The 17,188-nt window shown below is 57.7% G+C and overlaps 7 protein-coding genes across 7 annotated transcripts; 3 read left to right on the forward strand and 4 right to left on the reverse strand.

Moving 5' to 3' along the window:
• Nucleotides 1-204: 204 nt before the first annotated feature.
• JN550_001680 (uncharacterized protein) lies at nucleotides 205-1,182 on the reverse strand (the record flags this gene model as incomplete). The annotated part of the gene is made up of 1 exon (XM_049312890.1): nucleotides 205-1,182. The coding sequence occupies one exon, from the start codon at nucleotides 1,180-1,182 to the stop codon at nucleotides 205-207; it is 978 nt and encodes a 325-aa protein (XP_049176531.1).
• A 1,213-nt stretch (nucleotides 1,183-2,395) lies between these two features.
• On the forward strand, nucleotides 2,396-4,381 carry JN550_001681 (uncharacterized protein; the record flags this gene model as incomplete). The annotated part of the gene is made up of 1 exon (XM_049312891.1): nucleotides 2,396-4,381. The coding sequence occupies one exon, from the start codon at nucleotides 2,396-2,398 to the stop codon at nucleotides 4,379-4,381; it is 1,986 nt and encodes a 661-aa protein (XP_049176532.1).
• A 1,231-nt stretch (nucleotides 4,382-5,612) lies between these two features.
• JN550_001682 (uncharacterized protein) lies at nucleotides 5,613-7,744 on the forward strand (the record flags this gene model as incomplete). The annotated part of the gene is made up of 6 exons (XM_049312893.1): nucleotides 5,613-5,767; nucleotides 5,860-6,187; nucleotides 6,251-6,478; nucleotides 6,547-6,746; nucleotides 6,815-7,157; nucleotides 7,247-7,744. 6 exons carry the CDS (start codon nucleotides 5,613-5,615, stop codon nucleotides 7,742-7,744), a joined length of 1,752 nt encoding a protein of 583 aa, XP_049176533.1.
• A 962-nt stretch (nucleotides 7,745-8,706) lies between these two features.
• On the forward strand, nucleotides 8,707-10,556 carry JN550_001683 (uncharacterized protein; the record flags this gene model as incomplete). Its single annotated transcript, XM_049312894.1, has 2 exons — nucleotides 8,707-9,003; nucleotides 9,165-10,556. 2 exons carry the CDS (start codon nucleotides 8,707-8,709, stop codon nucleotides 10,554-10,556), a joined length of 1,689 nt encoding a protein of 562 aa, XP_049176534.1.
• A 222-nt stretch (nucleotides 10,557-10,778) lies between these two features.
• JN550_001684 (uncharacterized protein) lies at nucleotides 10,779-11,869 on the reverse strand (the record flags this gene model as incomplete). The annotated part of the gene is made up of 2 exons (XM_049312895.1): nucleotides 10,779-11,586; nucleotides 11,655-11,869. 2 exons carry the CDS (start codon nucleotides 11,867-11,869, stop codon nucleotides 10,779-10,781), a joined length of 1,023 nt encoding a protein of 340 aa, XP_049176535.1.
• A 1,492-nt stretch (nucleotides 11,870-13,361) lies between these two features.
• JN550_001685 (uncharacterized protein) lies at nucleotides 13,362-14,231 on the reverse strand (the record flags this gene model as incomplete). The annotated part of the gene is made up of 2 exons (XM_049312896.1): nucleotides 13,362-13,923; nucleotides 13,978-14,231. 2 exons carry the CDS (start codon nucleotides 14,229-14,231, stop codon nucleotides 13,362-13,364), a joined length of 816 nt encoding a protein of 271 aa, XP_049176536.1.
• A 780-nt stretch (nucleotides 14,232-15,011) lies between these two features.
• Nucleotides 15,012-16,496, reverse strand: JN550_001686 (uncharacterized protein; the record flags this gene model as incomplete). Its single annotated transcript, XM_049312897.1, has 1 exon — nucleotides 15,012-16,496. The coding sequence occupies one exon, from the start codon at nucleotides 16,494-16,496 to the stop codon at nucleotides 15,012-15,014; it is 1,485 nt and encodes a 494-aa protein (XP_049176537.1).
• Nucleotides 16,497-17,188: the final 692 nt, after the last annotated feature.

Consider the following 17,188-nt stretch of genomic DNA (forward strand, 5'->3'; position numbering starts at 1 on the left):
GCGCTGATCACGTAACTATATCCAAATCAAAGTGGCCCCTTAAAAGATTGTATGTTCTCTTGCGAGTAATATCTATTGTCTCACATCAACGTCAGTTCTCCATAATACAATGGAGTCTATCTCTCCAGGTGACAAACCATGCTTCAAACATTCAGCGCTCGCATGTTCGTAGCATTCTAAGAAATCTACAGTTCGCTTTCCCATTCACCATTTACCACTGATGGGGCCGGGCTTGACCCCCTTGGGCACCACAAACAGAGCCTTGGCTTCGACGCAGACCTTCCCGTCCAACGTCTGTATGTTGCCCTCAACCCATAGTTTCCGGTCGCTCTTCTTTGCCCCATCTTTGCCAACCACTTCGTCTGCCTCTAGCACAACAGGCCTGGTCTTGATCACATAGAAAGCATTGGTCAAGGTGGGCTTCCTATAGGTAAGATCAAGCGTCGCGGTGACGCCGGTCCTCGCGGGAAACCTCACGATGGCACAGCGTCCGAGAGTCTCGTCCAGAACTGTCGCCAGCGCGCCGCCGTGGACGACACCGGGGAAGCCACTGAGGGCGCCACCAAAGTAGATGACGCTCGTCATCTCGCCAGTCTCCTGCTTGTAGAATATGCGCTGGTAGGCAAGACCTCTAGAGCCGGACATGGGCCCCGAGGTTATGCTGGGGCTCCGCTCGCTCCTGCTTTCGTAGGCACTCCATGACTCCCACGACGGGTCGGACGAGAGGAGCTGGACGATGGGCAGCTTGGCGGCCTTGTCGTGGATCGAGGGCAGCAGCAGCTCGTCTTCCCTCGTTCCCGGCGCTGGCAGAGGCGGCGGCGAGACGGAGAGTCGGAACAAGGAGCCTATGCCGGTGCCAACGAACAGAAAAACGAGGGCTGCGACGACGCCCCGCCGCCGGCGCTTCGGCGTCTTGGACGGGGGGAGCTGTGGTTGCGGCGCCGATGGCGCCTCAGTGGCTGCTTCTGGCGCATCGTGCGCACCCACGGGCTGCTTGTCTTGGAGAGTTGGCGCTGTCGCGAAGGCTCTCGTCGTCAGTGGCCGTGGTGGTGAGGCCCGCCTCGCAAAGCTACCGGAGCAGCAGCATCTCGGTTCCGCAAGCGACGAGAGCCGGGAGGGACTCGGTCCTGCTGCAACGAGCCTGGAGAGCTGGCGCTGCGGTCGAAACATGGCCCCTCGCATGGTGAGTCTAGATCTCGACTCCTGGAGAGCCGACTGCTGGTGGTTGTTGGTTTTGCTGGTAGCTTGCTCATGCCACCCGGAATGGCCGCGTCTCAGAACAGTGGCAGCTGGAATTGATATCGCGCCCGCCGAGGGCCCGTCAAATCATGATCGAGAGTGCCCCTGGCTACGGGACCGGCGTAGAGGCGCGAAAAGCTTAAAGGCGCGCCGAAGGTCGATAGCGGGCAGGCGGGCGGTGCCAACCCACTCTGCAATGGTGTGTAGTGGTGCACTAATCAAACGACCCCCGTAGCACCTTTAGGGTAACGCTCCCATGTCTTGCGTCTAGCCGCAGCGCCTTGCGGACCTTTGGGGTGGTCTGCTCGTGGCGCAGTACTGTGGTACGGCAGGGGGAGACTCGGCGCTGGTGATCCCATTGGCGCCATTGGCCGCGGATGCGGTGCGACCAGGAGGGGACCTCGAGCAACTGAGCACCGGGAGGCCCCACGTGTTAGGCGGCTAGTACAGGATTCCTCAGTTTCGCGTGTTTTCCCATGGCAAAGGGCTGCGGTCGGGATGGTGCGCTAGCTGACGAAGTTCTTGCGTCTCAGCGTGCCCTCTGCCTCCCTCAGTGAGGCCCTGCCCACGGCTCCCCACCCCTCATGTCCACCTCCCTGTGGGGTCACCGTTGGTCTACCGTCTACCGTCTACCTGCAAACTCGGGAGGACTCCAACCAGCAGCCAAAACGTCCAGGGTCCTTTCTACTCGCTCACCCACCACTTGGCAGCCAACCAGCCAACGTCCTCTCTCGGGGCCTTTTCTGGCTGGCGTCTTCCCATGTCGATGAGGCTGAACACCTTCCTTGGAAAACAGGGTCGCCTTTGACGTCCTCTCGTCCGCCGCGCTTTCAAATATGCTGGGGGAACGCATCAATTGCCCATCCATCTCAGTCGACGCCATTTGCTAACATCGGCTTCCCGAGGCCGCCTTCTCGGGCAGCTCGTGCTGACCCTCCCGCTGGCCTACAAGTCTCGACCACCCCGTCTCACCACCGCCCTCATCTCACCGGCGTACCACGTCTCGCAGGCGCCAACCCCATCTGCCCGCCCAGCCAATTCGCGCCTTGCCGGACCTTGCCTGTTGCTCATGTCTGTGGGCTACAAGGAATAGCACCCGGACAGTTCTTTCTACCATCCATCCCGTCGCGCGCCTGACGGCTCAAACCCAGGAACCATGGCCTTGCATCTCATCTCCACGCGTGCCCTTGTGGCACGCTCATCCATGAGCCCAGGCGGTATTGCCGGCGCTGTTGTGGGCTCCATCGTCGGCGTCTTTCTCATCTCCCTTGTATTAGGCTTCGTCTATTTCCGCTACCGGCGAAGGGCCCGGCGCCTGGAAGAAAGCGACCTGACCAAGCCTCCGGAAGCTGAACGCAGGTTGTCCTTTCCCGGCCCGGACCAGGCCGCCAGCAGCCAGCAGACGTCCCAATCGCAGTATTATTCGACATACACGGGAGACGGCCAGATCTCGCAGGGAGGTCCTGCTGCTCATGACAGAGCCGCCTTCCAGCAGTATCCCATCTCGACCAACGAGCCCAACTTTGCTGGTGCTCCCGATAACTTCGCCCCTCCACAGCAGCAGAACTTTGGGCAGAACTTCGATTTCCAGTCTTATCCGCCGCCTTGGCCGAAGGACGCCCAGGACGGGGTTGTGTCTGACCAGTATGCCGCAGCTCCTGTGATGGACGTTGGTGGTGGTGCAGCCAGCTACTACGATACCAATATTGCTATGGACTCGGAGCCAGAACAGGCCCCGGTACCCCCGACCAGACAAATGACCGAGTTGTACGAGGAGCAACTCCGGAGAGCCCGTGCAAGCCGGAAGAACAGCAAGGGCTCGACCTGGAGTCGCCTCACGGACAGGTTCATCAAGAGAAAACGTTCAACTCGTCTCTCAGAAATCACCATGGAGGAAGGTCAACCCCAACCATCACTGTCTCATGGTAACCAAGACGTTCCCATGCCCTCCGTAGAAAGATCCAGTGACAGGGCGCCGGGACAGCCTCGTGGATACCCCCCAGACATGCAGCTGTTCGACGAACCTCAGGAGATGAGCGACGGAAGCCGCACAGATCTTCATGCCAGCAAGAAAGCAAAGCGGCATGGTCCCGCGAGCGACGCGAACGGAGATTTACCTCACAGGCTCGACTCGATGCCCATGGGATCACCGCTTGACCCTCAGCTTCCTTCGGCAGTGTTCCGTCAAAAACAAGGTCCCGGCGACACGACTGCAGCGCGGCAAATGACGAGGTTCAAGAGCCCTGAACTGCCAGAACCGATGGAGATAGAAACAGCCGATTACACCAGTGAAGGCAGTCCCACCATGATCCGAGGCTCTCACTCTCCGCCCTTAGAGCCTCCACAGGGCTTTGCCGACCCAAAGGACCTCATGAAGCCTACGAATCCTGCGGAGAAGGCAGCTTTCAACGATGCAGAGCTTATACGAATAGCGTCTGCTTCTCCGCCAACCTCGCCGCCCAATACATATTCTCCTCCCCCCATGGCCCCCTCGCAGGAAGGGCAAACGAATCCAGAGGACGACGAAGACGAAGCTGACGAGTCCGAATTGGAGGAAGAAGAAGAAGAAGAGGAACCCAGCGAGAGCCACTTCGACGCAGGAATCCCAGATATTACGGAGCCATCCTATAACAGGCCTTCGTTTGACGGACCATCGGACTGGTCCACTCCAGCGGGCCAGACCTCGACAAACCCTTCCAGTGGAAGAACCCCAGACACGAGAATAACCCCCTCACCATCGCCGGCACCTTTTAGCAATGGAGTGCCCTTGAATGATGGAATGCTGAGACCGGACAACAGCTTGTCTCCTGCGAACTCGGCAGGGTCGCCCAAACTTGCCTTGACTTGCGAGGAGTGCGGTCGTACTTTTGACCAGATTCACAAGTTGAATCATCACAAGAGATATCACGATCGCAAGCACGTCTGTCCTTACGACGACTGTGGGAAGAAATTTGGTACCAAGACACATCTCGACCGACACATCAACGACAAGCATGAGAAGAAGAAGGGCTTCCACTGCACCCAAGAGGGTTGTCAGTACTTCAAGGGCGGCAAGGCCTTCCCCCGAAAGGACAACTGGAGACGACATATGCAAAACAAGCATGGCATTGTCCCCACATTTGAGCCAGAAGCAGCAGAATAAGTGCGGGCTGTGAAAACAGGCTATTGAGAAGACTGGGATTCATCGACTCTCACGACGCCGATGTGCTCAGGTATGCTGGCCCAGGTGATTCGGGTTCATGCGCGCCTTCGCGATCTTTCAAAAGTTATATCGGCATCGCAGGAGGTCTGTCACGTTCAATCCGTGTCATTGTCAGGACCCTGTGCGATGAAAGGATCGCAGTATCGCGGCAACAACGGGAATATTGAGCCACCACCGTGTGTTCAAACTCAAAATAAACCCTCGAAGAGATCGGTTGTTTGGCCATGAGCACGAATTGCTCGGATACTGCTCGCATAGAGCTGAGTTCCTGTATATATTTAGCATCGAGCCATGGGCAATAGGTGGGTGGCGTTGGTGTGCGGAGGCTACATACGGCAGCACCGTCGAGAATTTGTTTTATTGTACTTTATCGTGCGTTCACTCTTTTGGGGTTGGATCGCCTTGGGTAGAAAAATCTTGGTCCCGGGGAAGGGATTCGGGCGCAGGCAAAACAGCGCAATTTGCAATACTATCTTCAGATTTTACTCGCGGCGCCAGATACCCCCTGTTCTGTCTTCGATCGCGAGAGAGACTATGTCTAAGTTTTGGTACGTATAAGTACGTATTGTTTATCATACAGTCGCGAGCGTTGAGTCCCCGTGAGGCGTTGTATGATGGATGGTTTGTTACCTGCACGGCAATCCCCCTCTTTTTTTAGGCGCCCTGCTTATAATAGAAAATAGAAATCTGACCAGACTCTGGTCATTTGTTACCACCTCCGCACGCCCGTGTATTCCAAACGAGGGCAGCGAGAATTGCCTTTTCGGATTAAGTTGCGAGAGGGCATCCCTTAACTACTTAGCCTCATTTCCATCGCACAAGGCCCTACCACGTTTCTACCCGAGGGTTGGGGAATGTTGCATCAGAGCCTCAATCTGGATGCAACCCCTGCTTTGGCCCGCACTGGAACCTGGCACGATCACTAACACCCGCGGGCACCGATATTATCGCACTTCATTAATGATGCAATGCGGAAGCCCCGGGGGTAACCCTCCAGCGGCACGATTATGAAGCCTTCAGGCTTATGGCTTTTCTCCATGACGTGGCCACATATCTAGGTGAGCTGCCGCCGGTCAATTCGGTCGGTCTATTACACCCATTAGATTAGGCTGCCCACCACGTTCGTTTCCTCGTCATTCGTTTGAAGCAAGGCAGAAAGAAGCAGTTCACCATGTTGTCGCGGTCCCTGGCCGTCGCCGGCGCGTTCGTCGTGTCAATCGCTAGCAGGGTCTCCCCAGCCAGCGCAAGCGCCCTCCAGGCCGATCTAGACTATGCTGTATACGAAGGCTATACTAACGCCACCTCCGGGCTGAACGAGTGGAGAGGGTACGTACAGACCGACCTATAGGGCACCACGTGCCATTGCATCGTCGTCGTCCAGTCATGTGAAGGAGCCGGCACTGACACACCGCCGAAAGGATCCGCTACGCCGCCGCTCCCGTCGGCGCCCTGCGCTGGCAGGCGCCCAAAGCACCACCGACAAACCGCACCGCAGTCGTCTCGGCCGCCGAGTCGGGACCCCAGTGCCCGCAGGCCTATCCAGCCGGCTCGCCGTTTCCCTTCACGGCGGGCGACGAGGACTGCCTGTTCCTCGATGTCTACGCGCCGCAGAACGCCTCGGGTCTGCCGGTGCTGGTGTGGATCCACGGCGGCGGATATGGCTTCGGGAACGGGTATCAGTATGACCTGGGTCCCTTCGTCAATGCCAACAACAACAGCCTGGTGGCTGTCAGTGTCCAGTATAGAGTGCGTAAACCCGACGTTCCGATGAACAATCAGACGTATGCTGATCATGCCTCACGAGGGTAGCTGGGCGTCTTCGGATTCCTCTCATCGCAAGAGATCAAGGACAGGGGCGTCCTGAACGCCGGCCTGCTCGACCAGGCATTCGCTCTGGAATGGGTACAGAAGAACATCAAGCAATTCGGTGGCGACCCGAGCCGAGTCACGATCTCGGGAGAGTCGGCGGGCGGGGGGAGTGTCATGCTCCACGCCATGGCGGCCAATGCCAGCGTGGGAACCAAGCTCTTTCAAAACGTAGGTCAACAGCTCCCCGTGGATGAAGTGAAACCTTGGAGCCTTCGATGTATTGAAACAGCTTATAGGCGATTGCTGCTTCCCCTTATCTGCCAACGCAATGGAAGTTCAATGACAACGTACCAACACAGAAGTATTACAACTTCTCCGTGGAAGTTGGCTGCCCAAACAACGGGTCCGTCTTTGATTGTTTGCTCACGAAGAACACGACCACGTTGCAAGTGGCCAATAATGACATGTCCCAAGTAAGGGCCACATATGGCGAATGGTAGGTAGCGTCAGACTGCATACTATCTGTTAGTCAAGTCGAACGACTTGAAACTGACACTGGCGTAGGGCATTCCTCCCGGTCACAGACGGGTCTTACGTGACCCAGCTCCCAAGCCAACAGCTGCAGAACAAGCAGGTCAATGGGGTTCGCATGCTGAGCGGCAACAACGCCAACGAAGGAGGGCTGTTCGCCCATAATCCAGGGGCTCCCATCACCACCGAGAGCGGCGTCCGGGCATTCGTCGCCGAGCGCTTCCCTAACCTCTCGCAGCAGGACATTGACGAGATCGTTGCCGCATACCCCGGTTCGGAAAATCAGACAGACTTCAAGCAGGAGACGGACGGGCTGCGCGGTCCGTACGCAACCAACGTGAGCCAGGATGCCGTCGGCCCGCAGCAGCAGGCCAATGTAAGTGCCCTCCACCACACCACATTCACCCCGAGTCGTAGATCACAATGCGAAGACTGGAAAACTCACAAAACGTCCCACGATGACAGGCCATCTACGCCGAGTCGACCTTCGTGTGCCCGGCCTACTGGCTCGCGTCAGCCTTCACCGGCGCCGGCGCCAGCTCGGCCGCGTACCACTACCAGTACAGCGTGCCGTTTGCGCAGCACCAGGCCGACATCAGCGCGTACTGGGGCCCGGCGACGCCGAACCTGAGCGCGGGCTTCGTGGCGGCGTTCCAGCAGATGTGGGGAAGCTTCGTCGCGCAGGGCCGGCCGGCCATCGTCACCACCAGCAGCAACGGCTCCGCCGCCGCGCCGCCGCCCAGCTTCCTGGCCTGGACCGACCAGGCCCCGCGTCTGCTCAACCTCAACCAGACCGGCGGCGTGCCCTACTCGGCGCTCTCCAACTGGGGCACCCCCGTCACCCAGTACGCGGACCCCGGGCTGGTCAGCGTGTTTCAGACCGCGGATGCGCACCAGTGGGAGGCCGGGCGGGGCCAGCGGTGTGAGCTGTGGAGGAGCCTGGGCCCCAAGATCTTGAAGTAGGAGAAAGAGGCATGGAGGGCACTTGAGTAGTTGGGTACACTGTGGGAGTGATTGCGGGTGGGTTCTATGGAGTAGCCTCAAGCGCAAGTTTGTCCCTTGCCAGCGAGGAGTTGCTTCCGTTCGTATACGTGTATATTTCTCCAGGTATATATGGCAGACTTGGTATATACTCTGCAAGTATCAGTTTCATGAGATGATTACTCACGGTTCATTTAACGTGTGTCTGAAGAAGAACACCACTAGCCGGCAGTACATGATAACATCGACTTCCATCGAATTTTGATATTGTGGACAGGAGACCATGTGATGAGCCACTATTTTTTTTGTCTTAGACCGCGACCTCACCGCCGTCACCTAGTTATAGCCGGATACAACCGAGTCAGGAGATTTTGGCACAGAACCACACGCTGATCCCAATACGACAAACCATCACAGCGATCATCTGTGCTTTCTACAGCCACGATTCTGCCTGCTCGGATTTAGACGGCGGATTTGATGTCGGCGTCGGCGTCGGCGTTGGCACTGTCACGAGTTGTGAGGGTCTTGGGTAGCATCAGGGTGTCCCCTTTTAAGCCGAGGATCAAAAAGGTGGGCAGCCGGGGTTGGTGCGGGCTAGCGGTGGCTAGCACTGGCTGGAGCCCCAGGAAAACGAGCTCCCCTCCCCATCGTGAGAGGGCGGAACCCGAGGCTTGCGATGGCTAGAGGTTGTTGGGGTAGAGAAAAGCCCCCCAGGGCCCCCCAGATCTCAGGGCCCCGTCCGGCTTAAAACCGTCTCCAAGCTGTTACCATAGTACATAACCCACTAAAGGTACGGAACGGCCTTTTGACAGCTAGTTGCATGCAGCTCTCGCTCAATTGAACCACTCACACCTCGCATCTTCTGGCCAACTTGGGTCCTTACTCCCTCCTTTCTTAATCTTCTCCCTCTCTCCCCCAGAAGACTCGTGAAGGGCGAACCCAAGATGTCTGCTGTCAACCGCAGCCTGCGAACTGCCTCGAGATCACTGCGCCTGCAACCGACCACCAAGCTCCAGTCGACCGCTCCCCTAGCTCTCTCGTCGTCCTCCAAGCTCCGAGCCACCACCGCCGCCCCTCGACTGTCGGCCGCGGGCACACGCCTCAGTTCCAGCGCCTTCTCCACCATAGCTTCTCGCCAGTCCGCCGCGCCCGCCATGCCGACCGAGGGCAGGGAGTACGATCCCGAGATCAAGGACATTGCCAGCTACGTCCACAACACCCCGATTGACTCCGAATTGGCTGTAAGTCTCTTTCCTGCACGTTTGTTTTGGCGTTTTGGATTCGAGTCCCCGGACCGCTACCCGCTGCTCCTCGACTCCGGATTCCCACTACCCCGCGCCCCCCCGTCCGACGTTCCGCTAGCAACAGCCGCGGCTAACCGTCCGCTCTCTCAACACCACAGTTTGACACGGCGCGATGGGTCTTCCTCGACACATTGGGCTGCGGTCTTGAGGGCCTGCGCTTCAAGGAGTGCACGAAGCTGCTGGGGCCCATTGTGCCCGGCACCGTCGTGCCCAATGGCCCCAAGGTCCCCGGTACCGACTTCCAGCTGGACCCCGTCAACGCCGCCTTCAACATCGGTGCCATGATCCGCTGGCTCGACTACAACGACTGCTGGCTGGCCGCCGAATGGGGACACCCTTCGGACAACCTCGGCGCCATCCTCGCCGTCGCTGATTGGATCACGAGAACCAACAAGGCCGGCGGCAACATTGCCGGGGGCAAGCAGTTCACCATCCGCGACGTCCTGGAGGCCATGATCAAGGCACACGAGATCCAGGGCTGCTTGGCTCTGCTCAACTCGTACAACAAGGTCGGCCTCGACCACGTTGTCCTCGTCAAGGTTGCCAGCACGGCTGTCATCTCCAAGATGCTCGGCTTGACCGAGAGGCAGACCGCCGACGCTGTCACCCAGGCCTGGGTTGACGGCCAGAGCTTGCGAACCTACCGCCACTCGCCCAACACCATGTCCCGAAAGTCCTGGGCTGCCGGTGACGCTTGCCAGCGTGCCGTCAACCTGGCCCTCAAGGTTCTGAAGGGAGAGCCTGGCATCCCTACCGTCCTGTCCGCCCCCGTCTGGGGCTTCTACGATGTCCTGTTCAAGGGCAACAAGTTTGAGTTCCAGCGCCCCTACGGCAGCTACGTCATGGAGAACGTCCTGTTCAAGGTGTCCTACCCTGCTGAGTTCCACTCGCAAACGGCTGTCGAGGCATCGCAGAAGATCCACAACATCCTCAAGGAGCAGGGCAAGTCGGCTGCTGACATCAAGGCTGTCACCTGCCGAACCCACGAGGCTTGCATCCGCATCATTGACAAGCAGTTCAAACCCATGGACAACTTTGCCGATCGTGACCACTGCATCCAGTACATGTGCTCCGTGATGCTTGTCTTTGGCCGTCTCGAGGCCACAGACTACACCGATGGCGGCGAGGCAGCCACCTCTGAGCTGGTCGAGTCTCTTCGCAAGAAGATCAAGTGCGTCGAGGACCCCCAGTTCACTCAGGACTACCACGACCCGTCGCTCCGAACCATCTCCAACGCCCTGACTGTCGAGCTCAACGACGGTACCGTCCTGGAGGAGGTCGTCGTCGAGGCTCCTCTGGGCCACAGGCTGCGAAGAGAAGAGGCCAAGCCCCACATTCTGGCCAAGTACCAGAGACACCTCGGACCTCACTTCCCCGAGGCCAAGGTTAAGGAGCTCGTTGAGCTCGGCATGGATGGCAAGAAGCTCGAGTCTACGCCGGTCGACGAGTACGTTGACCTGTATGTTGTCAAGGACAGCAAGTTTGTCTAGATGATTGATTTGAAAGGCGTTTGCTAGCCCGGGGATATCATTTTAGATTGTAGAAAGCTGAATGCGAAATATTTAGATGATATATGTTGCCCCAAAGTTTTAATTCTTTATAAGTAGGACCCTAGTCTTGTGAGGATCCGCGGTGATATAGCCCACCGTGGGACAGGTTTTCTTATGGAGGACGGCCCTGTATAGGATACGCTGTTTTCATCCGACGCCCATTCACCTGGTGGCGCCGCTGAACTTCAAGTTCTCATTGCCTACCACGGGGTTCAAGACATTCACCCCGTTGACCTGGCCGTTTCCACCCTGCATGATCGCCGAGAAGCTGTCGGCCATCAACTGCACGCCACTCACGAAATCCTTCTCGTCGAACTCGCAGTGTCCGCCGTTGGGCGAGTTGTCCACCGTCTGCAGCGCTCCGATCTGGTTGGCGTTCAGCCCGGCGTCGGCCGCCGTCTGCTCGAACGCGGCCACGCTCTCCGGGATGCTCTGCTGCAGGTCGGCCAGCTCCTGCTGCGTGCTCTGGAAGTGGATCTTGGTGCTGGCCATGACGGCGGCGGCGTCGACAAAGTCGACCTGGGGCGCCAGCGCGCCGCAGTTGAGCAGCACGCCGGTGCCCTGGAAGTTGGTCATGTGGGCCGGGATGAAGAAGCCGCTGAGCATCAGCGACCCGCCCGACACCCCCGTGAAGAAGACGTTGGACGCGTTGAACGCCATGACCTGCGGCAGCACCGTCTGCACCAGGTCGTTGACCGCCTGCGCGTGCGCCACGCCGTCCGTCCGCTGCAGGCCCGCCCCGCCGCCCCAGAACAGGTTCGGGTCCGGCGCCAGCACCGCTACGCCCGCCAGGTTCTGCTGCACCGCCTGGTTCGGGAAGTCGAAGAACGACTGGCCCCCGTCGCCGTGCAGCAGCACGTTGAGCCCCAGCGCGCCCTGCGCCCCGGCCTGCTGCGTCGCCCCGTCCACGCCCGAGTCCGCGGTGAACTGGTCCGCGGGGCCGGAGATCTTGAAGCGGAGAGGGAGGCCGCTGTGGGTGATCTCGTTAGTTTTGCTCATTAGGAGGCCACTGGAGGCATGAAGCGGTTAAGCACTTACTTGACCTGGGCGGTCATGTCCAAGATGGTCGACCCATCCGTGGCCGTCGAGACCCCTTGCGGGATCTGCTGGGCCTGCTGGAAGGCCGTCTGCTGCTTCTGCCTGCCTCCGCCGCTGCTGGCCCTGTTCCTCGCGCGAGGGTTGAGCTGCGGACCGGGGAACGCCTCGACGGTGCAGAGGAGGCCGAGGGCCAGGAGAGATCGAATGGTCAACATTCTAAGGGTTTTAATAGATTATAAACGAGACGTAGAAAAAGAGACGAGCCAGCCGCGAGCAAGAAAAAGAAAGAAAGGGCAGAGAGGAAAGCAGGAGACGAGCAGGTCCAGAAACAGAGACCAACTTCGACCTCTGGGACAAGCTTTCTTCAGGCGTGGAGTCTGGGGAAAACAGTAAATATAGAAGCAGAAGAGAAACGAAAAGGAGACGAAGCAAAGTTCAAGACTCTGCCTTCCCTTCCCGCACCAAGCCAATGCGGATCGCCAATCCAGAAACACATTCTGGAAGGATGATGCGCCGCGACCCCAGCATCACATCGTGGTGTTCCCCTTCCTTCTCACTCACGTTCTCGTAATGCCCATATCACAAGCTCGCACCCGTCTGTGTCAAGCTCCGCCAAGCAGTCTCATCGCCTTGCGCTTCGTCCATGGGTGGTAGCATGGGGGCCAGGTTGGAAGAGGCGAGGAGCAGAAACGCCAAGGAACGGCAACCCAGCGTTCCACCGTGAGCCTATGGGGGCTGTCATGGCTTGATATAATCCAGCCAACCCGTACAAGGCACGACCAGGCGCCGTGGGCGGGCTGGCTGGCTGATTGTCAGCACTTCTTTCGTCCGAATGTTGTCTGCTCAGACTGCAATCGTCAGAGGTCTCGGCGGGCTCGGCGTTCTGATACACGGGGTGCTGGCCATTGGTCGGTCTTGGCGTTTGAGGCCCACCCCTGCTCCTACAGGCGCGCCCCATACTAAGTATGGTTATAGTCAGACCATCTGCTGTTACAATGCCGTTTCCACAAAACGAAGCCTCCTCTCCACTTTTGACGGATATAAATGGACATCAGGCCAAGGATGGTGCATAGTCATGTATAACCTTAATCGATAAGCTTCTTTGACTGTAGCGGCTCCCCTCGTTGGCTCCCGGCGGATTCACAGTGGTGGGCTTAGACTTCAGCGCGCCTCTGTGAATGAGGATTAAGGATAAAAACAAGAAGAAATGGCCTCAGTGGGTCACTGTGTGCGCAGCGAATCAAGGGGTTGACTGAAAGAAGAGACTTGCGTTTACGCTGGTAAAAGCGTGCCAATACTTTGGACGAAACCGTGTGGGTTAGTGTGTCCTTCATGTCGTCCCACCTCCAGCGTAACAAACATGGGAGCAAATTCTCTGCGGTATAGTCAGAAGATTTGCCTGCATCCCTCAATGGCCCCCATGGATACACATTCAGAAGTGGCAGTCATCGTGATTCAGTCTTTACCTCTACAATCAAAAAGTCGCTATGGCTTGGTCGGGTACAAGTCACAAAAATATCCAGTCGGTGAGTGCTTGTTTCGTCCGCAAGCTGTCATGAATTGCAAGTGTACTTTGGCCAGTCGAGTTCCCCCTGCTAGCTCGATTATGATATTTATTTGAGAAACTTGACTGGATAGCACTCGGTCACGCGAGAAGGAATCATGCTACTCGAATGGCCTGTAGTTGTACTAGATCAAGATGGCACCTCATGCATCCAACGTAACCGTCCGACCTCTGATTCGGTTCCAAGCCGACTTAATCATATCCCAAAGCCAACAGCACCCGGCTTCGGGCTCCAAGTTGGGGAAATAATAGTACAGCCCTTGGTCCTCCTCGTCGTGTTCCTCTGACTCTTGATCTCCGAAAAGACTTTCCAATTCCGGCGAGATTATACTCGATGAAGCAGGATACAGCGAGCTGCTATCATCCTCATCATGAGTCCAGCTAGCGTTGTCTTCCTCTGTCTCGCGGCTTTGTGAGAACCTTTCCGCACATGACAAGAATAAACCCGACCGCTCAAAGTCGGGGGAGCTGCGGTCGTCTTCGTAAAGACTACTGCTGTCGTTACGTTCCTCTGCTTCCGGCTTTTTCGAGACGATTTTCGCTTTTACTGTCAACGTGGCAGGTGGCTCCGCCTCTTTCAGCCCATCTTTGCCCTTGTCGATGTCCCAGATGGTGTCGTCCAAATCTTCTTCGATGGGGGGTAATCTGCTCGTCACTATTTCGTCAAATTTTTGCTTGCGACGTTCGTGAGCTGAAGGTTCCCTACTATGGGTACCATGGGACCCCAGTAAACCGATACATTTCGTACTCCCCCAATACCTATACTGCGGGTTTCCAAGAGCATTAGCCGATAGGCCATCCAGATCGGTAACGGGTTGTTGGCATTGCGGTTGCATAAAGGGACATCTCTGTGCCAACGGCGAGCCGGTGGGCAGTTCTCCGCCGCTGCAAAGCAGAGGCATAAATATAACCCTATCGGGATCCCAACATCTGAGGTGTTGTTCTATTGTGTCCGAGAGGTCGCATATTTTATCCATGCCATCTCCAACTTGGCCGGTCCAAGGGGCCTCCATCCGTCCAAGATGAACAAGACAACGCGCTTGTCGAGACTTGGGGTAGTCGCAACCTAGAGACGATCAACTGGATCTGTAAGATCTCCAGCACAGCATGTATCTCTTGGCATTGCCCTGAGCTAGCATAATACACCCAATTAGGTATGTATGAGCAAAATCCAGGATGCTCGAATGTAATATACCGAGTTACTTGATAGTCAGCTTTTCAGATCGCGTGGATCATCCAATGACACAATGGGCAGAAGTGTGGCGAGAGAGCTTCACCCGTGACTGCTCCTGTACTCGTGGACTGCCCACATGCTACTACATACGGACGACGTCCAGGCCATGGTCCTCTCAACAAGGAACCCCCCCTGGCTACGAGGCCGGTGTTGGAAAGGTGCTGAATGAAGAGTGATTAGCCAGGTCAAATGATGAGATTGGCCAGTGTACTTGATGGTATCACCAAAAAAGGGTCGACTGATCACTCGGCTGCTTGTTAGGTCTCGAAACAAAGGAATACGTATGTGTTGGTCAGGTTCTCGACAATTCAGGTCTTTGTTCTATGCCAGTCCTCTACACCCATGACCTTGAGCAAGAAACCGCCAAATTGCGCCGAAAACCCTTGCCATGACACAGTAATCGACAAGCAAGCTCTCGATAAACTTCACAGCACAGTACACTGAGGGTACGTTTTACGCTACAGTAGTATCAGGTCCCGGGTTGCACGTCGAATCATTCACGTAATCAGCCTCTCGTGTCCTCTATATCGTTTTATATTCATTATTGTGCCTAAACGCGTCAGCCATCGTCCCACTGCCTCCGACTCATGATGATTGGCCTTGCAGCATCCCATGGCCCATTCATGGCATTCTTGTACTTCTGCAGTCCTATGAGCCACCAACTCGATGCGCCCATGGCCATGACGGCGATCAGGACACCGACCAGTACCCCTAGGAGCCCACTTCGCCAGGGGAACGTGCCGTCTTTCCTGTCGCTCAGGATCAACCCTACACCGCCTCCGGCACCGATGACTAATAACACGGACAGCGCAACGTGGTACTGCCAGCTCCGGTGTCTAGCATACCGCCTGAAGACCGGAAACAATCCGAATACCTCAATGCTGAACAGGGTCAGGCTGAAGACCTGCCCGGTCGATGGAAGACGGGAGGCGAGCACCGTCGACGCCATGAGTGCGGCGTTCGTAGATAGAGACGCCGGGAACTTGACTCCCACACCTCCCGAATAGTCGTAGAAGAAGATGTTGATAGCCAAAAGCCAGAACGACATGGCCCAGATACTGTCAGGTGACGTAGATCGGGTAAGCGACTTGAGTATGGGTGAAAGGCCCAGGATGGTGAAGTAGATGAGGATGGCGGATTTGATGGTGCTCAGCCGGAGGCCAAGCCGACCACCTCGGAGGGGGGAAGATGGACGGTGACTCGGTCCGTCCTGGGGTTCGCCATGGCGCCCTTGGTGGCTGTTGTGCGAGGTGCTGGACTGCAACGACGTCGCAGAGCCGCCATGGTGCTGGCGCATGGCGACGAGGTTGCCCTGCGATTGAGTCCGCTCGGTGCTCCCAAGATTGGTCACCGAGCTCGCCGCCGAGGGCGTCGTGGTCGCCGTCGAATTCCGCGCATTCTCCTGCCGGGCCTGCCGCGCGCTCCGGCTGCGCAGGCTGTTCTGCCTCTGCAGCACCTCGTCCTCGCCCTCCTGGCCTATCCACCAGTCCCACAGGAGCCAGCCCAGGAAGGTCGCAAAGCTGCTCCATCCCACAATGGTGACAGGCGAGACCCTCTCGGTGAAGATGCCGACGAAGCAGACGACGAAGATGGTGACGGAGCACACCTGCTGCACGATGACGGTAGTGTCGGCGACCAGGGGCCAGAACTCGTAGGGCTGGAGGCGAGGGTTGCGCTGCAGGCTGTCCAGGAAGGTCGTGGCGTCGGTGTAGTTGTCCGGGAAGGACTGCTTGACCCAGAGGATCTTCTTCCAGGTGCGCCTCCGGCGCCTGTGGCGGCTCCGGCTCCTGCTGCCCAGCTTGGAGCGCAGGCGGCGGAGGCGGGACTCGGCGCCGGAGTCGTGGGACGCCGCGTTGCTCTCGAAGCCGTTCAGCTGGCGGGGCGGCGAGGCGGCGAGGAAGGCATCCTCGGGGGCCAGGTGGGAGCGCGAGGTGCGAGGCGAGGAGCTGATGTCGGGCAGGGTGGCCGAGCGCGTCAAAGGGGGGAACGAAGCCTCGCGCTGGGTCGGGTTGGCTGCCGGCTGTGGTCCCGTACGGGATGCCATCGGTGGGAGCCGAGGCTGGGCCTTGTCGTCGAGAGTCAAGATGCGTGCGCGGATGATCTCAGCATCTCAGGCCGCGTTGGGGGGTCTCTGGGCAGCCCGTTGGTGTTTGCTGGAATGACGCCGAACACAGCGCCCCCAACTGGCCAACTGAGTCGAAGCACTTTACGCGCCTCCACTGGCTTGAATGAGGTTCCTTGCAGTGCCAAGACGTCCATCCAATGGGCTCCCGTCGGACACCAACTGGAGCCAAAGCCGGCGTGCACGGCCCATGGCCACAGTTCCAGATCCTCCTGCTATGTATTTGAGGCTGGTGGGTTGATGGGTCATGACACCCTGAATTCAAAGGACTTGGATTCCTATGGTATGTCGGTAGCAGCAAAAGGTAGCTGTGCGCGAGGTCCTGTGGTTTGGCAATCCCAAGCTACAGTTCTCGGAGACAGAGAGTTGCTCTAGCAGTGCATGGCGAATCCCAGAGTTCGGTGATCGGAATCAGGTAGAGCTATCTGCATACCTAGGTACCTACCTAACTAGGACCTCAGAGTATGCTGCATACAGGTCCGGCCGCGCGCCAATCAACGCTCACCTCGGCTCGCCATGCCTGGCAGTTGTCTTCCTTGTCTTCCTATAAAGGTCGAAACGTGTTCGAGAAGTGTCGGGTGCCGTTACAAAAACCACTGTTCTGCGCATGGCTC

Source organism: Neoarthrinium moseri, assembly GCF_022829205.1.
Source record: "Neoarthrinium moseri strain CBS 164.80 chromosome Unknown scaffold3_Wmoseri_CBS_16480, whole genome shotgun sequence".
Classification (NCBI taxonomy): Eukaryota; Fungi; Ascomycota; class Sordariomycetes; order Amphisphaeriales; family Apiosporaceae; genus Neoarthrinium; species Neoarthrinium moseri.